Source organism: Podarcis tiliguerta, assembly GCF_965153285.1.
Source record: "Podarcis tiliguerta genome assembly, chromosome: 14".
NCBI lineage: Eukaryota > Metazoa > Chordata > Lepidosauria > Squamata > Lacertidae > Podarcis > Podarcis tiliguerta.
This window is the reverse complement of record NC_139547.1, coordinates 11,619,407-11,643,264: the sequence shown is the minus strand read 5'-3', so window position 1 is coordinate 11,643,264 and position 23,858 is coordinate 11,619,407. Positions and strand designations below refer to the sequence as shown.

General features: G+C 44.8%; 1 protein-coding gene and 1 long non-coding RNA gene across 2 annotated transcripts in view; one reads left to right on the top strand and one right to left on the bottom strand.

Annotated features, from left to right (window-relative positions):
• Positions 1-3,135: 3,135 nt before the first annotated feature.
• SCG3 (secretogranin III) overlaps positions 3,136-23,858 on the top strand; it is a 46,315-nt gene continuing 25,592 nt past the window's right edge. The window contains exons 1-8 of the mRNA XM_083412154.1: positions 3,136-3,900; positions 4,831-4,883; positions 8,731-8,776; positions 8,879-9,094; positions 11,940-12,082; positions 12,901-13,062; positions 13,967-14,120; positions 17,717-17,833. Coding sequence (XP_083268280.1) covers positions 3,810-3,900; positions 4,831-4,883; positions 8,731-8,776; positions 8,879-9,094; positions 11,940-12,082; positions 12,901-13,062; positions 13,967-14,120; positions 17,717-17,833 — 982 coding nt within the window. The 5' untranslated portion in view covers positions 3,136-3,809. The remainder of the gene's footprint in view (positions 3,901-4,830; positions 4,884-8,730; positions 8,777-8,878; positions 9,095-11,939; positions 12,083-12,900; positions 13,063-13,966; positions 14,121-17,716; positions 17,834-23,858) is intronic.
• Positions 21,094-23,858, bottom strand: part of LOC310663908 — a 58,802-nt gene continuing 56,037 nt past the window's right edge. The window contains exon 3 of the long non-coding RNA XR_014504662.1: positions 21,094-21,545. This is a non-coding gene — a long non-coding RNA (uncharacterized lncRNA). The remainder of the gene's footprint in view (positions 21,546-23,858) is intronic.

Sequence of the window (23,858 nt, the reverse complement as noted above, 5' to 3'; positions counted from 1 at the left end):
AGTGAGGGAACTGCCAGAAGGCCCTCAGTGCTGGAGCTCAGTGTCCAGGCAGAATGATGGGGGTGGAGACGCTCCTTCAGGTATACTGGACTGAGGCCATTTCGGGCTTTAAAGGTCAGCACCAACACTTTTAATTGTGCTTGGAAACGTACAACCACAGCTTTCCTCTTGAGTCAAAGAGCTGTGTCTCATAATACCTACTGGCAGGTCAAACAGTTACTGAGGATCCAGCACGAACACAGAACATCATTCCAAATTGCAAAAAAATAAAATTTGCTGTCTGGACTGGGTTTTCTTGTGGATTTAGCCTAGAGACATACGGTAGTAGTTGTTTTTAAAGAGAGTTGAAAATGGTTTGAGGGATGTTTCCTTTTCTTTGGAATACACCAATATTTTTGGGGTCACAGTATCATCTCTGGTCAAGCAGGTACTGCAGGTCTTGGAAAAGACAACAGAACCATGCAGCCCCTGTTTATTAGAGGGAAACATAGGATGAGTGTAGACTCCCTCATTAACAACCATCTCCCTTTCAAACCACCTTCAACTCTGTGTGACAACTATCCATTCTCAGCCTGTCATTCATAGGATTCCTAAGAGTTCCTTTCCTATGAGCCCCATGAATTAATTTGAATGGCAGGAGTCTCTTGGTGGGCACAGCCCTTTGGATGGATGTCACTGTTTACTCCACTGAGATGAATACAGAAGCCTTTGCAAACAGAGGAGCTCAGTGTATGTAAACAAATCTGCATCCATCGCAAGCAGAAAATGGATTACAATAACCTCCCCCAAACGCATCTCCACAGCCACTAGTGCTGGAAACCTGTTTTGTGTGTGTGTCCGCTTTCTTAAATGAGAGCTGCAGTTCTGAGGAACCTAAATTTCACTGTCCAGTGCCATCCCAAAATGCTCTATATAGCACTTTTAAAATGTATTTTGGTCAAAAGGCAGCATTCAATGCAGTGCACCACACTGACCCTCAGGCTTATTACATTCCCCCTATTTCAATGTTATTTCATCTCATTTTCCTGATTTTGTTATTTTTAATGCCCAAGAATCATGGCAACAGCACAAGCAGATCCTTGGCAATTCATTAATTTGCCTTCAGCCGCTCATAATTGACTGAATTTGGAAGGTTTATTGCTCAGCATTGGGCTAGGAATAAAGAGTTGTCAAAAGAGCATAGAGTAATTACAGCGGAAGAAGGAAAGGCAGCTGTGGGAGACAAATTTCTTTTTGATTGTGTTAGCAAATTTGGGAACCTAATTTAAAGCTACATGATCATTAGCCTAGAAGCACAATGACGGGAAGGAAAACCATGCCACATGGGGCCTGGAAATTGATCTGCCTGGTTTTCTATCTCAGTATTATACAGTATCTTTGGTTTAGACCGATTTCTAGTGATACCTTACTAAAGGTGGCCACGCCAAGGAAGCTTTGGGATCTCTCAGTTATCAGTATAATTATGAGGATTTTCTAGGGCTTAAAACAGAACTCCGATTCCACAATGTACTATTCTCATTTTGTAATCTGCATGATAGTAAGAAGGCCAGAATACACCATCACTACCTTCAGCCATAAATATGAAGCTGTAACAAGTTCACTATTGAGCATGTACAAAGTATCCTTCTGAGCAAACCCAGGCATATGTTCAAAGACAGTGTCTATGTGCAAAGTGTCATAACTTTTTCTTCATAACTAAGTAAGAGTGAAAGCATTCGTGCACACACACGTGAACACACACACACAAAAAAAATATGTTTGTAGATAGCTAAGGTTTCAGGCTGATTATAATAAGATTTTGGACTCTGAGCTCCTGGAACTACCAAGACGGCGCCATGAGTTATGTTACAATATTCACCACATAATAGATATCATTATTATTATTGTTGTTGTTGTTGCTGTTTAGTCATTTAGTCGTGTCCGACTCTTCGTGACCCCATGGACCAGAGCACGCCAGGCACTCCTGTCTTCCACTGCCTCCCGCAGTTTGGTCAGACTCATACTATCATTATTATTATTATTTAGGTCTCAGGGCAGGTTACAACAATTAAAACACAATGTTAAAAGCAGTTTAAAACAACTTACAACCACAGAATAAGGTGGTTCTTTATAAGAGGTGTGTTTGGTATTTATTAAAAGCTGTATAATGAAAATGCCAAATGCAGCTCTGTGGGGAGAGAGTTTCACAACTTGGAGCTGCCACAGAGAAGGCCCTCTTCTGGGCCTCCTTCACCCCAAGCTTCTGAGGGCAGGGGAACAACCAATAAGAAGCCCTCTGCCACTATTAACACCCAAGAAGGTCTGTAGGGAGGGAGGCCGCCCTTCAGGTATTTGGGACCTGGGTAGATTAGGGCATTAAGCACTAATGTCGGCACCTTGAATTGGGCCCAGAAGCAAAGCAGCAACCAATTATTACTGTCTGCATTTCTATGTGTTTCTTTTCCCTGTAGTCCCACTGTTTGCCATTCCACACACCCCCCCCAAAAAATGTGCATGTCTACCTGTAACACTTCATGGATCCGGTGAAGTGAACTGCAGTCCACAAATGCTTGTGCCACAATAAATTTGTTGGCCTTGAAGGCGCCACAAGACTCTCTGGTTACTGTTAAAATACATCTCTGATCCTGATCTTTGAAAACTCATAAAGAAGCCTTAAAAAGATCTTTTTTTCACTTCTCAAACATGTGTGTATGTCTGTGTATGCACGCACATTTCTGCTCTTCACAAGATAGACGATAAAAGGTGAACTGTGGCTAAACTGATATATCATGCCCTGCAGCTCAGGAAAGATGAAACTGCTCTGTGCAGAAGGGAGGAATGTGGGGGTGGTGATTTAGCTATTATGCTCGCTTGCTGCAGCAACGGGTCTGAATTTTGCCAAGGGAAAACCCATTCTTTGCAACAACTTGCTTTTCTATACTGTCTGCAGATGGAGTCTTTCTCCAGAAAGCTCACCAGATTGGCTGAGGTTCCCAGATTCTGCCTTAACAGCCTCCCCCCTTAAAAAATAAATAAATCGCCTAACAGATGAAACAATGCTGTTCTCACTCTCCAGCCTTCGTGATTGAGAAGCCAAGCTGCTGCACGTCATAAATGTGAATCATATGCCTTGCACATCACTTAAACAGATGCCGCTTGCAGAATAGAGATATAGATCACCGTCAACGCTCTTGACCTTTTCCTCTGCTTGGAATGGGCACAGGGGCGTTCTGTGGGTGGAGATTTTGTATGCATGCAATTCCGGAGGCAGGAATCCCCTGCCTGTGGATTTCAAGGCTTGCTGCTGGCTCGGATAGAGCAGCTTTATCCAACGGGCTGGGCTGGGCTAGGGAGCTGCGTGTAGGTCCAGGTGGTGCACGCATGCTCCCACATCCGCAGCCCCCCTCCCTCCCATTCTCCTCCCCGATCTCCTCCCCTTCTTTCTCCTCCCACCCCTGTCCGGAGCTTTCAGCGGGGAAAGGACCTCGCTCGCCTATCGATCAGGGCAAGGGAAGAAGAGGAGGAGGCTGAGCAATAAGGGCTCGAGCCTTATCCCGGAGCAGTGAGCTGCAGCTGCGGCTCCTGTGATTTCAGCACCAAGAGTGCTGGACAGCTCCCATTGCGGCGGGCGAGGTACCGCTGCCAGTTGGGTTCAGACTAGGTCCGCCAAGGGAGGCATCGACACACAAAGCCTGCTGGAAAGAAGGGAGGGAAGCATTTTTTTTTTATCTTGCTGAAGCAGCCAGGGGATCCTCTCCTCTCTGGTTTTGCCGCAAACCTTTCTCCAAAGCCAAGGTCAGAGCAGCAAAGAAGACCTAACACACGGGAGGATGCTTCTCAAGCTGTCTTTATTGATACCGGTGCTGGCACTGATTGTAGGCCAGGCACATGGATTCCCCAAGCCCGAGGGAACTAGAGGAGGTAGGTATTTTAAAAGGTAAAAGGTATAGCATCTATTTTAAAAGGCATAGCCCCTATTTTGAAACTTCCCAGTGTTGGGTAGGTGGGTCATCTCTTCTGATCAGTCATTCCTGCATAGCTGTGAGAACTGGGACACTTTATTTTATTTTATTTAGCCAAGTTGATCCAGTTTCCTCTAGTGACTATTTACATATTACACGCCATTCTGTTTTGAAACCACTGCCAAGGGTCATAGCTGAACAAGGTGGATAAGTGTGCCAAGGTAAAAAGCAAAATGGCATATTTCTCTTCCACCCACCCACACCCACCCCAGATAATTGGAAGGAAATGAATGTGCATTCTCTTTTTTATGCTGGATTTTCTTCATTCTGGAGTGTATTCTGAGACAGCCTGATCTGTAGTGCAGCAGTTTTCCACGTCTCTCTTTGTGGGGATTGCTCTGAATGTCATAAAATCTTTTAAGCTCTTGATTATTCCAATCCGATTAGATTACTGCTATTTTAGTCCAGCGCTTATGTGAGGTTTTTCTTTTTTATGCGTGTGTGTGTGTGTTGGTTTTCTGCTTGAGAAAACGTAGGAACAGTCCAGCGTGAAGGAGATATTCAAGGCTAATTTCCTAAACAAAGGCAGGAACCAGGCAAACTGTACCCTCCTTCCTTTCTGTGACGTACAATGTAATCCTATGCATATTTCCTCAGAAGTTCAGTGGGGGTAACCTCCTGAAAAGTATGCATAGGATTACAGATTTAGCTCCAGCATCTTCAATATTTATATCCCAGGAACTGATGTTTAAATACATGCAGGGTATTAAGGGTAGATTGTTTAATACTATAACTTGTTAATTGTTAGTGTGTGTGTGTGAGAGAGAGAGAGAGAGAGAGAGAGAGAGAGAGACTGCATACCACAATTATATGTGTGTCTCTTTTCTAGATAAAGCTTTACACAACAGAGAATTAAGTGTAGAGAGACCACTAGAAGAACAGGTAGGTAAAACCAGTGTCTATTTATTTATTAAATGTCAATCCTGCCCTTCCGCCCAAAGGAGCCCAGGGTGGTGAACACCCATATGATAAAACAAGAGAATGAAAAATAAAATAAAATAATAAAAATAAGAACTAATTTAAAGACATGTAAAATACAAATTCTCTTTGGAGTTGTTGCAGATAGCCCTGCTTTTAATTGTCAGGAGAGTCCCAACAGTTTGATGAGATGAATGGAAGAATGGTAGGCTATGTGAGCTGTTGTAAGACTGGGGGGGGGGGGGGTGAAGTCTCATGTTGCCATAAAGATTAATTATCCCAACTAACTTGAACAAATATGCTTGGTTGTAAGCCCACAGAGTTCAATGGCTCTTACACCCAAGCAAGTCATTGCAGCCTTATTTGTGTTGGGAGCTTTCAGCAGGTAAGAAATGTAACAGTGCAATCCTAACCACGTCTACTCAGAAGTAAGTTTTACTGAATCAAATGGGGCTTACTCCCAGCTAAGTGGGGTCAGGATGGCAGGCTAATTCATTGGAGGAATGAATCTGATAAAGTAGACTCTTGGTGTGCTAAAAGCTCGTGGCAGAATAACTGTGCTAGTCTTCTGAAGGTGTCCTAGGATTCTTGAATGTTTTGCAGGCTAGCTAGAGTTCAAGAAGAAAACCATTTAACTAGTCAAACAAGCACACGTTTCCAGAGCTCACTTCTAGCCCAGCCAGCGTCTTCTGTCACGACAACTTACAAATTATTCAGTAGACACACATAGCAGGGAAATCCAATAGTGCGCCATTCTTTTTCACTTACCCTGAGAATTTGTCTCGTACAGGCCATATTTACTCAGAGGTAAGTCCCACTGTGATCAACATGGCTTACTTAGATTCATAGAATTGCAGAGTTGGAAAGCACCCCTACAGTCATCTAGTCCTAAGCAACATGAAAAGCTCCAGAGCTCCCTGAACGCAATAATTTATATCTTGGCTTCACTCTGTATTGATTTCAGATACTTGTAGCCTCTGGATATCCAGTGTCTTAACAGTATATAAGGGAGGTGGGGGGATTCTTGCAAGAACGGTTACCTTCTAGCCTTCATAGCCTCTTTCAGCCATGTGAATTTAGTGTCATGTTCCTTCTTTAAAGAGACATAAACGAGGTTATAGATAAAAGTATTTCTGAGCACAAGGTGCCTAATCTCCCACCAGGCTGATCAAGTGGAGCCTGTCTCCAAGGACTAGAGTTTCCTGCCCAGATGGAATCAATAGATCTTAAAGCCTGATGGCTTTCTTTTATTTATTACACACACAATTTATTTCATTTATATCCCACCTTCCATCCAAGGAGCTCAAGGTAGCATACATGGTTCCCCCCTCCCCATTTTATCCTCACAACCATCCTGCTGTTAGGCTAAGAGACAGTGATTGACCGACCCAAGGTCACCCAGTGATCTTCATAGCTGTGAGGGGTCTAGATCCCCAGTCTCACAGGCCTCAGTCCAACCACTCTGGCCAATACCCCACAATGGCTCCCTGTCTCTCACTCTCTCTGTTCCAGCTTGCATTCGAAGCACAGTCATACCTTGGTTTTTGAACAGCTTAGTTCTCGAACATTTTGGCTCTCGAATGCCGCATACCCAGAAGTGAGTGTTCCGGTTTGCGAACTATTTTTGGAAGCTGAATGTCTGATGGGGCTTACACGGCTTCTGATTGGCTGCAAGAGCTTCCTGCAGCCAATCAGAACCCGTGCTTTGGTTTCCAAACGTTTTGGAAGTCGAACGGACTTCCGGAACAGATTCCATTCAACATCCGAGGTATGACTGCATCTTATAAAAGTCACAGTTCATTTTCAACCCTATCGGTATATTACACCCAGAGGCTTTAAAAATGGACAAGCTGTGTTCCTGACTAGTCTTACAAACCCCTCCCACAGGGCAAAACCTGGTCTGTGGTATACTAACCACCCTTTGAACCGAACAGCAAAGTCATTTTAAGAGTGAAAGTATGCAGGATTTATGGAAGAAATTAAAGAGCCACATTTGGGGGCGGGGGAGCGGAACAGAAGAACAGATATATATTCTTGCAAGAGATATTTGAATTTTCAGAACTGGCCCCCTTTCTCTCTTTCTCATTCCCAGATATGTTTTACCCAAATGTCAAACCTGGTCATGATGCCTTCTCTTATCATTATCAAGGTTATTCCCACCTGTTCCCCATCTAAACATACCCACCTTCCAGATTGCAGAATCCCCTCAAATTACCACACCTCTAGTAATAGTTTTATACTTATATTCCAGCCTCAAATGTCACTTATCTTTAGTTATTGTACCTTCCTAAGTTCTGGTTTTTGTGTACCTTGCTAAGTTCTTCATGCCTTCTTATACCTTTCCACTGTACTTTTGATAACTTAAACGTTATGCAGTAATAATCCTTGTGACCTTTGATGTATGCCAGTGGAGGCTAGCCCTTTGGGGGAGGCAGATTGAGGGCCGCAGTGACCCACAGCCAAGCCTCCAAGGGCTGCATATCACGGTAGGCATGGAGAGCGAAAGTGGGTGTGGCAAAAGCTGCAGTTCTCAAGGCTGCCTTCCAAAAGGCTTTCCCATCAGCTGTTGCATACTGTTTAAAATCATTTTTATCACTCGATCTTCATCATTAAAATCAGCAACAAACAAACAAATCCCCAAACAAACACGTTTTTTAAATAGAAATTTAAAATGGACAAATTTGAGAGATGCCAAACACAAAAAAACTTTGGTATCAAAACATCAACGGGATGGGTGGGTGGGTTGGACTATTGTTGTTGTTTAGTCGTTTAGTCGTGTCCGACTCTTCATGACCCCCTGGACCAGAGCACGCCAGGCACTCTTGTCTTCCACTGCCTCCCGCAGTTTGGTCAAACTCATGCTGGTAGCTTTGAGAACACTGTCCAACCATCTTGTCCTCTGGCGTTCCCTTCTCCTTGTGCCCTCCATCTTTCCCAACATCAGGGTCTTTTCCAGGGAGTCTTCTCTTCTCATGAGGTGGCCAAAGTATTGGAGCCTCAGCTTCACGATCTGTCCTTCCAGTGAGCACTCAGGGCTGATTTCCTTCAGAATGGAGAGGTTTGATCTTCTTGCAGTCCATGGGACTCTCAGGAGTCTCCTCCAGCACCATAATTCAAAAGCATCAATTCTTCGGCGATCAGCCTTCTTTATGGTCCAGCTCTCACTTCCATACATCACTACTGGGAAAACCATAGCTTTAACTATACGGACCTTTGTTGGCAAGGTGATGTCTCGCAGCAGTCAATAAAATTATGCTATTTGACATGTTTATTCAGAAGGACGTCCTACTGTATTCCATGAGATTTACTCCCACGAAAGTGTGCGGAGGGTTGCAGCTTTGAATGCCCCCCCCCCTCCCACTCCAAGTTAATTTTCAAAAAAGAGCAGCTTCCCACAAAAGAAAGGAAATTCTCCATGAAAAGAGCACAAATTGGCATTAAAGGGTCAAGTCCAGAAGCTTTTATTTAGGGAAATGCTTCCATCACCTGCTGGGAAAAGGACAAAAGACGCTGTGGTGGGAAGTGGAAGGGCTGTGGCTTAATGGGAGAGCATCTGCTATTCATGCAGAAGGTCTCAGGTTTGATTCCTGGCATCTCCAAGTAAGGCTGGGAATGTTCCCAGCCTGAGACCTTGGAGAGCCACTGCCAGGCAGTGCTACCGTAAGCTAGATGGACTCAGCGTCAGGCAACTTTGCACGTTCCAATAGGTTAAAAGAAATAGACTGGAGGAAAGGAGCTACACATGATTCATTCCAGTGCAACAGAGACGGTGTGTTCCTATACCCATAAACTATCTTTCTCCCCAAAACAGATTGCTGAGGCAGAGACGGATAAAATGAAAAAGCCAGCCTCTACAGGTAAATTTCGTGCTTCTTCCCCTTATTCATGACACACTCATACTGCTGATTGTTCAGAGGTATGAGATGGTTTATTGGGCACCTGTGCTGTACGTCTTCCAGACAACAAGCCGGAATTCAAAAATTACTCATTTGCTGATGACCTGAACCTGCTCAAATTGGCAGCAGAAAAAGAGAGGAAGGAGAAGGAAAGGGAATCAATCAGGAGCTCCCTGTATGACCAACAGCTTGCCCTCGAGGATACAGATTCCACCAAGAGCCGGAGGCTGGTTGATGATTATGACTCCACTAAAAGCAGCCCAGACTATAAATATCAAGGTAATTCATTAGCCTCCATACACCAAGCTTGTGTTTTGAGTGTATATTGCATATAGGGCCTCTCCGGACGTCCATTTCATTCATGCTTCTTTGTGCTCGTGATGCTGTTGGGGCAGTCATATACAATACCATTTTCAATACTATTTGCGCACAGTCCTCTGACTGGAAGTTGAGCATTCAGGGAACAATCCAACGCTCAAGAAGGTGATGCAAAGCAAGCCAGTGTAAATTAAGCCGGCATGAAGTTACACAAGATCTAAACCCAGCTCTGCAGCAGGGCTTCTGCTCTGCCTAAGCCTGGCAGAAAGGAAACAAGCCTTTAAAAGAGCGTCTCACACTGGCTTGCTGGATCACATGACCAAGCTGAAGAGGCTTAGGATCCAGCCTAAGTCTCCCCTCTCTAAGCCTGCTTCCTTTGGGGGTCTTAAATAGGCCTTGACCAGCTTTGCCTGTGTATCTTTCGCTAAACTGGAGTTGGGGACTTAATGCTGGCAGAGCCTGGCAGAGCTAGAGATCCACTGCATCCTAAGCCAGCAAATATTGCCATATTATGTATTGACCCCCCTAGGCGTTACCACTCTGCAGTAGAACATTGTTCACTGCAGGGATGCAGCAGGCATCCTCACTTTCCACTTTCAGGTGCCGCTTGAAGACTTTTTTATGCCGACAGGACTTTGCAGCTGATTAATTTTTATTTTTGTTTAGCCAGTCATCTAAATGATTGTGTGTGTGTGTGTGTGTGTGTGTGTGGAAAGAAAGAAAGAAAGAAAGAAAGAAAGAAAGAAAGAAAGAAAGAAAGAAAGAAAGAAAGAAAGAAAGTTTTATGTTTTAACATTGTGCACCACCCTGATATTTTATTATATGGCAGGAAAAACATATTTTCATAAAGCAAATAAATAAATTGGGGTACTCACCCCATGAAAATGCCCAGGGACACCTGACTGTACGACTGCGCAGACAGAGTCATTTGCAGGATGCCACGTATAATATGTTTTCACGTGGGAGAGGACATAAACAACATAAACAATGCAAACCACAGCAAAGTATATCATACAGAAACAGCCTATGAGAAAACCCTAGAATCATATTGATGTGACCAAAGCGGTTCATCCATTTATGGTTTAGCCTTCTATCCTTTGGGACTGGTGTCATGGGGGAGGCGTGTCAGATCATCACTTGAAGTAAAATTGGGGAAGTTCAGTCCAAGCAAACTTTAAGAAGCCTTGGTCTTGGCTGTTGCAAATTCACACCCCAGAAGCCAGGCAAGTCTGCAAGCACAGTTTGATGTAGGAATAACATCCCAGTCATTGCCAGATCCCAGCCTGTCTTCATGGATGGCTTCCAAATGCAAAGTAATCTTCATATGCTAGCGGAACTATAGATGGCACAAAATGGACCTCTTCCAGTGCATCATTATTCCATAAACACTCTCCAAGTCTTATTGCATACTGTGAATTTGCCATTATGTTTTGCCAATATATTAAGACAATGTTGACAACACAAAATATCATATATGATAAAAACAATCTCAGTTCTCTGGATGCTATTCAAATAACACCCATGCATAAGAGTAGAAAGTACCAGCAGGTTCAGGAGAACTCTAAGCTTTGTAAAGGTAAAGGTAAAGGGATCCCTGACCATTAGGTCCAGTCATGGCCAACTCTGGGGTTGCAGTGCTCATCTTGCTTTACTGGCCGAGGGAGCTGGCATACAGCTTCCGGGTCATGTGGCCAGCATGACTATGCCGCTTCTGGCGAACCAGAGCAGCGCACGGAAACTCAATTTACCTTCCCGCCACAGCGGTACCTATTTATTTACTTGCACTTTGACGTGCTTTCGAACTGCTAGGTTGGCAGGAGCAGGGACCGAACAACAGGAGCTCACCCCGCCACGGGGATTTGAACCGCCAAGCTTCTGATCAGCAAGCCCTAGGCTCTGTGGTATAACCCACAGCGCCACCTGCGTCCCACTAAGCTTTGTAGATGCACCCAAAAAACCCAGTAGAAAAAACACCCCGTAGGGGGAAAAAAGAGGAGAGATGCTAAAAACAGCTCAATGGAGCATACTCAATAGCCTTAGAATGCTGGCTTGCTGTTGAAACAGGGAGGAACGTAAGACAGGGAGGAAGGAGTGGAAGTGCTCTTCATGGCAACATTTTATCACAGGCTCCTCTTGGGCACAGTTACCTCATTTATCTATGACGGCTGTCTATGGAGTTCCAGTTTATGTATACTGTTCCCTTCACATCCATAGAGCAGGCAACTGCTCAGTTTGCATAGTTTTGGAATGTGCAGATTTGGTAAATGTGAATTTAAATGTGAACTGAATCCAATTTCTTCCCCTTCCCAGCTGACTGCAAATAGAATTAATTGAATAACCCTACAGTTCTAATTATTTGAGAGACAATGAATCTCTTGATATTATTCATGCTTATATACTTTTCTGCCATGTCCCCTTAGACTTGTGTGGGTGTTTGTTTTGACAGCTAAAAAGCCCTTATTTCTTAAGACTTTTTTCAGTTGATGGATGGACTTCATCAACCAGAAAGCACACAGCCACGTTGATAGATGGTGGCATGAGATTTTCTGCAGCCGCACGATTAATTTGACTGTGCCAGACCTGAGCATCTAGCAGTCCCCTGTATTTTGCAAAGTTGACAAATGGTGGGGGTCAGAACAGGCCATCAACACTGCGGTGTTTCTCTCACCATCAGTCATTTTCTCATACCGGAAAGTATCTAGAATAACTTAGTCCAGTTTCACCTAATGTTTTTACCCATGAAAAAGATAAACTCGTCAAACGTAGTAGAGTAGAGCATCACTTGGTCAACCTATGATACTTTCAGATGATCCAGATGGACTCCACCAACTTGATGGTACGCCATTGACAGCTGAAGACATCGTTCAGAAGATTGCTATGAGGATATACGAGGAAAATGACAGAGGAGTCTTTGACAAAATCGTTTCCAAGCTTCTAAATCTGGGACTCGTAAGTTTCTGGGCACCAGTTCATTTATGCTATTATGCCTAAATATTTCCCCCTTTCTTATTTTAGTCTTAGCTGCTATTTTTAAAAAAGCACTGAATGAATAGTTTGATCCTGAAACAAATGGATGTTCTTTTGAAGCAGAGCTTGGGCTCTGAGCACTGGTTTCAATTTGCATCAATCTCACCCTGCAGTTAAACCAGCTATTTGAAGCTTAGCCATGCAATGCAAGATGCCAAGTTCTTGAAAGGTTTTATAATGGGCAAATAAGCCCAGAAGGAGAGGGGCCGGGAACACAGGAATGTGAGAAACAGTCCCTGTCAAGGCCCAATCCCCAACCAAGGCTGCAGATTACAGAGTGATTTGCAATATATATATAAAAGAATAATCTGCAGGGCAAATATTACTGGATATAAGGCATAGCACTATTGACTTCAATAAAACCAGGCTATTTAAACCAGCTGAGTTGAAGTCTAAATTGATTTGCTTTGCTTATCATTGCTGAAATATGATGCCAAAGGACTTTATTCAGAGAGGTGGCAGGCTGGTTTTTTCACCTCCTGAAGCTCTGACTGTCCTTACGGATTCTTGTGGCAGATGTTCAGCATCGTCTTGAGCCAACGGTAGTGCTTCAAACTGCACAATTAAACCATCAGCTGCATCAAACTAGACGCTATTGATTTCCAAGGGAAACCTGCAAATTCAATTTGAAATGGATGTTCCAGTCTCCCTAATTCGTTCTTCAGGTGTCCCTGCGTGAAACAGCTTGCAGACCTGAAGGGAGATGGATAATTCGGCTCTACTCTCCTTTTCTTTCCCAGATCACAGAAAGCCAGGCATACACACTGGAGGACGAGGTGGCTGAAGTCTTGCAGCAGCTCATTGCTAATGAAGCAAACGATCGCGAAAAGGCATCTGAAGATCTTGGTGACATTCCAACCAGAACAGAGAGCAATCCCAATGAAAAACAAGAGGAAAACATGGTAATTCCTATCAGTTTCATTCCACTTCCTGGAAAGGCCCCCTCACTGATCTTTGCTTCGGGGGAACGTGACTTCTAGCCTGAGCAAATTACAGAGGTGTTATTATCATTGTCAATATATCAAGTATAGGTAGGAATCGGAAAACCCGCCAGTTTTGTCCCTCTAGTTCAGCCTTCTGCTTAATACAGTGGCCAGCCAGGTGCCTCTGAGCACTCACAAGCTCTGCATGTGGAATTAAGGAGCCTGCTAAGGAGAAGGAAGGATGCGGGTGGCGCTGTGGGTTAAACCACAGAGCCTAGGGCTTGCTGATCAGAAGGTCGGCGGTTCGAATCCCCACGACGGTATGAGCTCCCATTGCTCAGTCCCTGCTCCTGCCAACCTAACAGTTCAAAAGCATGCCAGTGCAAGTAGATAAATAGGTACCGCTCCAGCGGGAAGGTAAATGGTGTTTCCGTGCGCTGCTCTGGTTCGCCAGATGTGTCTTAGTCATGCTGGCCACATGACTTGGAAGCTGTATGCCGGCTCCCTCGGCCAATAAAGCGAGATGAGCGCCGCAACCCCAGAGCCGGCCAAGACTGGACCTAATGGTCAGGCGTCCCTTTACCTTTACCTTTAAGGAGAAGGAAGCTGACAGCCAGATGGGCTTTCCTTCTTACTTGCAACCAGTCCCGAGGGTGGTCCTGACTATCAGCTTCCTCCTCCTTGGCGGTGCCCTGGTAAAACTCAGCAGGAAGGAGGAAGGAAGGATGGGGACAAAATTAGAATGAGTTGGCTTTGCCTGTTCTTTGCTCTGGCTCCCCCTACTGTTGGCCTCCCTGCCTTCCATCCTATCAGTCCCAATGGGCACCAGCCACCACTGGGCATCCATATTTACACACTTGTGTTGTTAATGTCTTACATGGAGGCTACGAAAAATTCTGATCAAGATGACACATTGGATAACACATGGACTTCCTCCAACATCTTGGAAAGAAGAAACGAACTGCCTCCCGAGGATAATTTTGAAGATCTCCAGTATTTCCCTAACTTTTATGAGCTGCTGAAGAGCCTCAACACAGGTGAGTCTCATACAGGTTGAAATATTTTCTGACGTTTGGTTTTCTGGAACACCGACTACCTATACGCTGATGTGAATGTGTGTGCGTTTTTAATAAAAAAGAGGATGGTAGAGACCCATCAGGGCCATAGCATTTCCAAGGCTTGCAAAACCGTGTGATGGGGTGAAGCAAGTCCCCTGATTAAGGCAGCACATGGGGCAGAGGGGAAGTGATGAAGGTAGGAACTTGATGACTGAATGGTGCGGCAAGACCTTTTAAGTGATGGCACCCTTACCCTGCATTAGGGCTGTGTTTCCGGCACCAAAATGCCTTGCTCTGGCTAGAGATGGGGGAGAATTTCAATTCCATTGCATTTAAAGCTGAACCTACCCAAAAGAATACATGGATGAAAGCAAACTCACCCTTTGAATTTCACACTTCTCTGAATTTTGCAATGCAGTTCTCCAAGATGTTACCAAATTGCATATGCCAGGATAAAATCTGGATTAAAATGCATGTATTCATGAAACACCCCAAAATGCTTTTTTATTAGAGGAAATAGCTCTGCAAATTTTTGAATATTAGTGTTCTAGCACCATTGAATATCACTTCTAGGCTACCACAGCTGTTCCAAACCTGGCAAACAGTCCATATGAGCCCACTGAGGGGACATTGATGTTTGCCCTCCTGCACTGGCAGCCCTGCCCTCACAATCTCTGCAGCCATTGAAGTTCCAGCATATCATCGTTAAGATTATGCAACAGAATCAGCCACCTCTTCCTTTTCCCTGGGCCAATGTGCCTCCAGTGGCCAACCTATGAGAGCAACACTTTCCTTGGCCCTGATGAACCTTTGCATAATTCAGCAGCATTGTCACTCGTACGTCACCGCTCCTCCATCCCATCCGCACAGCTCTCTTGCTTTTGCCCCGTCAGCCCGCATCAAGCCGGGATGCAGAAGAGGCTCCTGGAATTGCAACCGTGTGCAGAAATGGGAAGCGGTGCCTTTTGTCTCTCTCTTTAAAACAAGTGGCTGTGGCAGCTCTGAAGCTCTTCTAGCGAGGTCCCCTGCCAAGGCTGAGTGGTTTTCCCCACCTCTCACCACTTGATGACAGGCTACTCAGCTCTGTATTAATGTGCCCTTCAGTCATCTTGCACGCAGGTGGCTTCCTGCATAGATGTCCCTGCCAGGGTAGGCAAATTTCATGCTGCTAATGCAAATGTATATGTCATAGGACTTTGTTCAGTCTGCATTTTTAATCAAGCCGGCCTCATTTGCACTTCCTGGAATAATCACTGAGCCGGAAAGCAGCTACCCTTCAGTTTTTGCACTTCTCTAAATTTTGCAAGAGGGACGCGGGTGGCGCTGTGGGTAAAACCTCAGCGACTAGGACTTGCCGATCGCATGGTCGGCGGTTCGAATCCCCGCGGCGGGGTGCGCTCCCGTTGCACGGTCCCAGCGCCTGCCAACCTAGCAGTTTGAAAGCACCTCTGGGGGCAAGTAGATAAATAGGGACCGCTTACTAGCGGGAAGGTAAACGGCGTTTCCGTGTGCGGCTCTGGCTCGCCAGAGCAGCTTCATCATGCTGGCCACATGACCCAGAAGTGTCTTCGGACAGCGCTGGCTCCTGGCCTCTAGAGTGAGATGAGCGCACAACCCTAGAGTCTGTCAAGACTGGCCCGTACCGGCAGGGGTACCTTTACCTTTACCTTTAAATTTTGCAAAACAGTTATTGGCTAAAACAAACACACACAGAGAGAGAGAAATAGAGTGCAAAAATATGTATTAAAAGTCATAATTTTAAATGCTGAAATGCATACGACATGTTATTTTATGGGAAAACATGTACAAAAAAATTGCACTTAAAAAAAATAAATTAAAAGGATTACAGTAAGCTACAGAAGTGGATGGAGCAGACTTATGAGCTATGTGAAAAACGGACATGGACCAACAAAAGATTCATCCATCCCTTTTGTGTGTGTATATTAGGGATGGATGATCAGTCTGTTGCACAGAGAGCAGCAGAGATATGGAAGTCAGACACAGGCTGTGTGGTATAATGCTTAGAAGGCTGGAATAGGACCTGGAAGAGGAGGGTTCAAATCCCATTCGTTCACAAGGGTCTCCTTGGGTCTGTCACTGTCTCTCAGCCTTAACTGACCTGGCAGAGCTGTTATGGGGGTTAAAGAAGGAGGGGGAGAATGATGTACACCACCTTAAGCTCCTCGGAGAAACTGGTGGGAGTTAGATGCAATGAATGAATGAATGAATGAATGATAGTGGGAAGGAAAGAAGAAAGGTAAAAAAGGAAAATGTGCATGCTGTGTTACAGGTTTTATGGCAAGCTACTGTTTGGTTCCCAGACCTCCTTTGTGATTTTAGTCCTTCTGATCTATAAAGTGCAGCCCTATGGCTTACTCCATTGTAAATGTGTGGGAGGTTGCAGTCTTACAGTGCTGCAGATTGCACCTTAGAGATTGCTGGAAGAGAAAGAAAAATAGGCATAAAAAGACAATTCCCTGAATGTTTGGGGCAAGTACTCTTTGGTGAGAGAACCCCAGCAGAGATTTGAAATCGCAAAATAAGCAGCAGAGTAAAGCATGGAAATACAGGTTGTTAGACCTTTAAAATATGGCCTCCCAAGTTCCTTCCAAAGTTTCCCACTTCCTCTAGCATAGAAAAAGGCAGTTTGGTAAGTTGAAAATGGTTTACTTACAAACCCTTCAAAGGTCAGATTCCTGTGCTTTTGCATACAACAATCATGAAACACGGGTTAGTTCCAAAGTGACGAAAGTTCCTAAATTATTTGTATCAGAACACAAGGATGGATAGTAGAAAGAAGCCATGTGGTTGGAGTGTGGAGCAGCAGCAGAGTTCACAAACACTATTATTGTGTATTTTGTGTTTTTATCTTGTATTTTTATGCTGTGAACTGAGATCTACAGATGAAGGGTGGTATAGAAATTTAATAAATAATAAAACAATACTAATATGACATTAACCCCCTCATGCATTCATTATACTTGAGCATCTTGGTTGCTCAAGGCTGGTTAGCCGACAGAGATTACATTTACCTGAGAGCAAGTTCCATTGAACTGATTGGGATTTGTGTACACTCAGGTGTAAGCCCCATTCTTTTGAATGAACATACTCAGAAGAGAGCATGTATTAAACCACAGCCTTAAAGACCTTCTGAGCTGGGACCTAGATATCTTGGAATACTGGTCTTCTACTGAAAGGTTGGGGTTCGAAGTGGGTTGTATCCTGATCTGAAGTGAGCTGCAACAACAGATTTAATACTGTCGTCTTTTGGAGAGGAAGACAGAGCGAAGGGAGGCCGGAGGTAAAGGGGGACAGATCTCCTTTGTAGAATAGGGTATTTTTATTTCAGAAGGAGCATTTATTAAAGTGCCATCTGCAAAGGGAACCAACAGACTAAAGGCAGAAGAAGATCTCCTCCCTTAAACCAGATTGCCCCCAAGAGAAAAGTGGGAAGGTGGGCATGCATGACTAAACAATTAAGAGGATCCCATGTTGAAAGTTGAAGTTAAAGGGGGAGCCCATCATGTCCCACAACCTGTGCAATGTTTACACCTGTGCATTGCTCATCAATACAGAGAAAGAAGCCAAAGAAAAAGAAACGCTCATCACGATCATGAAGACTTTGATAGACTTTGTGAAGATGATGGTGAAATACGGAACAATCACACCAGAAGAAGGTGTTTCGTACCTAGGTAAGAACACATTCCTCACTCCTTGTAACAACGTTGCTCCCAGTGCCAGATTTGGCGGTTCCCTCATTGCGAGAAGTGAGGTCACAGGGAACCAGACAGAGGGCCTTCTTGGTAGTGGCACCCACCCCGTGGAACGCCCTCCCATCAGATGTCAAGGAAATAAGCAGCTATCCTATTTTTAAAAGACATCTGAAGACAGCCCTGTTTAGGGATGTTTTTAATATTTAATGCTGTATTGTTTTTAACAGTTGATTGGGAGCTGCCCAGAGTGGCTGGGGAAACTCAGCCAGATGGGTGGGGTATAAATAAATGATAAATTGTTGTTGTTGTTGTTTTATTTACGTATAAGCTAAACAAGCTATAGCTTAGGGCCCCACTCTCTTGGGGGCTCCCAAAAAAAATTAAGGAAAAAAAGTTGGATGTATATTTCCAAAATATAACATAAAAAACAGTGTTTTGTGTTGTATAGGCTCCTATGATGCAAGTAATGGGCTCCGCCTGCTATCACTGGCTTGCTCATTTCTATATATAGGATACCTACATTCTGCATGTGCAAATGGCTTTAGATACCTATTAGGTCCATAAATTACCATATAGTATATACTGAACACAAAAAACAGCAACAATTTGTTGTTGACAAAGGACAGCTGGACATATAAAGGGCCCCATTAACCTTCGGTAGCTTATGGCCTCATCACACCTAAATCTGGCCCTGGTTCCTCCCTTTTTGCCATGAATACTGGTGATTATACTATCATTTGCTCATCATCAGGGCTGGTTCCTGTAAAATCAGTGACCTTTTCATGGCAATTTATTGTAAGCAGTGCTGAGGTGCCGGGTTTCTCTGTTCTTGGTCATAGTGTGAAACGATTTCAACCAGAATGAGACTGAACCTGAACAGATGTTCACCTTAAGCTGCTGTAAGGCTGTTCATTTCAGTGGCCTTTTACTTAGGGATGGAAGGGATTTGATTTTGTTTGCGTTTCAGTGAGAAACTACCTAATTTGCACTGTTCGAACCTGTACATGAACAGAAACACATCAATCCTTCAAAATCTGCACTACTTCATATTTTGTGATGCAGTTCTTCATCCAGAAAATGTGTACCAAAAATGCAGCCTATTGTATGCAAAAATGTTTGTTTTGAGTCAAAACTGTATACTAAAATGTGTATATGAGGAGAAGCTGATACAGTGGTGCCTCGCAAGACGAAATTAATTCGTTCTGCGAGTTTTTTCGTCTTGTGAATTTTTCGTCTTGCGAAGCACGGTTTCCCATAGGAAATGCATTGACAGTTTCCCATAGGAATGCATTGACGGTTTTAATAAAAAGGCGCAAGACGTTTTCGTCTTGCGAAGCAAGCCCATAGGGAAATTCGTCTTGCGAAGCAACTCAAAAAACAAAAAACTCTTTCATCTTGCGAGTTTTTCGTCTTGCGAGGCATTCGTCTTGCGACATACCACTGTACCAAAATACTGACAAATTTTCATGAGGATTTAAAAAACTGAATTTATGATCAGAAAAAATGAGAAACAGAAAGAAACTGGAACGGACATTCATTTTTCTGATGCTCCTTAACAGAGCATTTCTTGACTGCAAGGTTTCCAATAGGAAACCTATATTTCAGATCTTTTCCTGCTATTACTCACTACATGTACAGTGGTACCTCGGGTTACAGATGCTTCAGGTTACAGAAGCTTCAGGTTGCAGTCTCCGCTAACCCAGAAATAGTACCTCGGGTTAAGAACTTTGCTTCATAACGATAACAGAAATTGCATGGCAGCGGCGCAGTGGCAGCAGGAGGCCCCATTAGCTAAAGTGGTGCTTCAGGTTAAGAACAGTTTCAGGTTAAGAACGGACCTCCTGAATGAATTAAGTTCTTAACCCCAGGTACCACTGTATAAAGTGAGCTACTATCTCCAGTTCTTGGTGAATAGAACCTTGACGTATTATGACATTTCCCTGTGATCAGTTTTAGTTCCCACTCAGTAGTAACCCTTGAAGCCAGTGGTCATCAGAACTGCTTCTGATCGCTTGTGTTTTACAAACCCAACAGTTTGCCCTTAATGGGATCTAGATGGATTTGGAAACAAAGCGTTGGCCAGGGCTGGAAGTACACACTAAAAGGCATTCTGTGAGGCAGCCTGGTGGAGAGGCAGTGCTGTATGGCGGGGAGGGGGTGGAATGAAATTCCTCCTGTCGCTGCATATATGGCAACATTTCCACATGCTTCAGTGGGCTCATTGGATTGCAACCCTTTTGGCAACTCAGAATGTTTGGGCGGTTAGAAACAGTGGCAAGGCTGCATGCTCCATCACTGGGGGCGGAGAGCAGGCAGGGCATGACTGGCGCATGTCCCGGGGGTGTGGCATGCTCCTGGAGGTGTGGCACATCTCCCCCAGGGGCATGGCATGCGTCCCGGGGGTGTGGCATGCATCCTGGAGGCGTGGTGCACTGGCCACGGAGGCATGGCGTCCAGTGTTGTGGGAGGTCGCGACGCATGTCCGGGGGGGTGGCCGCAATGGTACCCCCTCCCTGATGGTGCCGGGGGCAGTGCGTTCCACCCACCCACCCCCTGTTCCTCCGCCACTGGGTGGAAAGCCACTTTGCAAGTACCCAGCAGATTCCAAGCATCTGAACAGATACCCTGACGCATGATGCATCAGGGAGAAACAGTAGCATGACGTGATGTTAGATGGCTTCCTCCAAATGGTAAAAAAAAATAGCAAGGGTTTAGACCGCAGTCTCGTGGGAGGACGTTTCCTTGAAATCAACAAGAGTTGATTCTGAGCAGACATGGATTCTGAGCAGACTAAACCTCATCTTTATGTACCATTCCGGTTCCCTGCCTTTCTTAGCCGTTCAGCTGCTTTGACAGTGTATGTCACCTCTTGGGCTACAGTAAGATCCAACCAATCAGGGATCACACAGCCGGCAGCATGCAGCCAATCAATTTGGCCATCATGAAGGCAAATCAGAGTGACGGCCATGTTTTGTGCTCTCGCTTGAAGTACACAAACATCTCCCCCAGTCTTTCGCAGGCCTCCTAAACTATTGATGAAAGGGGAAGGTGTGCGTTTTGCAGGAGCAAAGTTTTCAGCCCATGTTACTGTGAACTAGATGACTGGTGGTGGAATGTGTGAACCAAGTCCATTGAGAAGTACTATGTTGGAGGCTATGTGAGAGTTCTATTTGTTGCTTGACCTGCAGTATACCATTCTCATATACAAGTCATTCCTAACTGTTAGAGTAGTCGGGTGATTATCATGATTCCTTTTATAAATTGCATTCCACACAAGTGTCCCAAGGCAATGCACAAGAGAAAGGTTAAAAACAACACAAATAACAGCAAAGAAAACAGAACAACAGCAGAAAATACAATACAATATAGACACACATGGCTAAGAACATGTCGCCCAGCTGGAAAGCTTGTTGAAATTTAAATGTCTTGGCAGGAATGCTATTCCACAGAACAGGTGTATCTATGTCAAAAGTCCTGCTCTGAGTATGGAGTGGACTTCTGATATCTTGGGAACTTGCAAAAGAAGCTCTCTCTCCCAGTAACAAATTGGCAGCCAGTGCAGATCCCACAAGGGATGTTGGTGGTAGTTTGTCCCAACATGCAACCAGACACAAGCCTCCAGACCAGGGGTCAGCAACCTTTTCCAGCCGTTGATTGGTCCACCATCCCTCAGACCATGTGGTGGGCCGGACTATATTTTGAAAAAAATATATATGAACGAATTCCTATGCCCCCAAATAACCCAGAGATACATTTTAAATAAAAGGACACATTCTACTCATTTAAAAACACACTGGTTCCTGGACCATCCGAGGGCCGGAATTAGAAGGCGATTGGGCCGGATCCGGCCCATGGGCCTTAGGTTGCCTACCTGTGCTCCAGACCAACCTCAAGGGTAGCTCCACAAAGAGCACATTGCAGCAATCAAACCCATGAGGCTACCAGCGCATGGAGAAGTGTGGTCAGCTATCTCCATCCAGGAATGGACATAGATGCCTTAGCAACCGGAACTGGTAAAAGGCTCTCTTAGCACCAAGGACACCTGTGCCTCCAGGAGCATCCCCAAACCGCGCATGATGAACATGCATGTGTGAGCCAGCCCCAAGAAAAACCTAGCCACAGCTGTGGCTCCGCTCCGCTCTGCTAGTTTGTGATGCTCAGGGCACTGTTGTTTGCTATCGAAGCAGTCAACTGTGGTGGAAGGAAAACACTCAAACGCTTCAAGTTGTTTCACCGCTGGGCTATTTTTAGCAGCGCAGTTGAAAAGTGACTCTATTTTTTACCTTCAAAACGCTGATCTGATATTCTTCTCAAGAGGCTTAAGAAACCATGAGAATATGAGCTTGGCATAGCAGGGGTGGGCGGGGGGAGGAAATTGCTTTGTTGCCAGAGCTGCTGTGATTTGTGAAAAGGTCTGATGTGTGCATTTCTTTGGGCGCATGGACTGCAGGGCAGAGAACTGTTGCTGTGGGGGTAAAGGGAAGCCCCACACAATACCTAGAGAATAATGTTGAAGAAGCACTGGCTTGAAAAGTAAACCACAAAAAGTGGATTATTTGCCAAAATCCATATTGGAGCAGGATTAACAGCTAGGGGAATCACTCGTATCTGCATTTTTTGATACTGGAAAATACCATAGAGGGTGATGCAAGTCTGAGATCACTTCCCTTTTCTGCTGTACTAAGGTGGCTGTAGGGATATGGGTGGCGCTCTGGGTTAAACCACAGAGCCTAGGACTTGTTTATCAGAAGATCGGTGGTTCGAATCCCCGTGACGGGGTGAGCTCCTGTTGCTCGGTCCCTGCTCCTGCCAACCTAGCCGTTCGAAAGCACGTCAAAGTGCAAGTAGATAAATAGGTACCGCTCCGGCAGGGAGGCAAACAGCGTTTCTGTGCGCTGCTCTGGTTCGCCAGAAGCAGCTTAGTCATGCTGGCCACATGAGCCGGAAGCTGTACGCCGGCTCCCTCGGCCAATAAAGCGAGATGAGCGCCGCAAACCCAGAGTCGGCCACGACTGGACCTAACGGTCAGGGGTCCCTTTACTTTTAAGGTGGCTGTAGTGGGCCATTTTCCCCAGTTGGAGGTTGAGAGAACTAGCCTGAAAAGTGAGAAATCTGTTGGGAAAGGCAATGACCTCAGTGCTGGGAATCACTTAGGATAAGCAGTGATGGAGGTCACTAGAGGTGGCAGCTGCTTATGGCTCCACCAAAGATCAGGATTAGCAAACAATGACTGAGAGCAGCTTTCCAGGGCTTCAGGAAGACGGCTCTCCTAGTCCTAATTGAAGATGTCAGGAATCAAACTTAGGACCTTCTTCATGCAAAGCAGGTGCTCTACCACTAAGCTACAGTCCTTTCCTTATTTCTATTATTATTATTATTAAAATTTGTACACCGCCTTCTTCCATAAATCCCAGGGCAGTTCACAACACAAAATACATAATAAAAATAAGAACAACTGCAAACCAATAATCCCCCCCTCCCACAACACATTTAAAAGGGCATCAGATGTCAATAAGCCAAGTATCTGGTGGAAGAATGTTTTGCATGCATAATGAAGATCATTCATGATACATTCCAGCTATTCACATGAGGCCAATAAACAGTAGGCAAGGCTGTCAACATCAAGCCATGTTCCAATCATGGGCAATGACCCAGTAAGTCTGTAAGGTTAGATCTGGGTATTTCCAAAGCAAACTAGATTCTCGGGGCTTAGAATTATTGGGGGCACTAGAGGCTGACAGGATGCCCCGTTCGGTCAAGGGTCAACCTGATGAGAATCAGTACCTTCATCTTGATTCTCTGTTGACAGACAGACAGACATGTCAGAGACAATGCAATCCATTTCTGACTTTGTCAAGCTCTTCTCTTTCAGGGGCAACTTTGTAATCAGCATGCATCTTTGCTGCTGCCTCCTGCAAGGGGTTCAGAGTATCACCCTTCACTTTTTATTGACTAGGGACAAGGGCAAATCAACATAGGTACCACCCCTTTTACCTCTTATGAG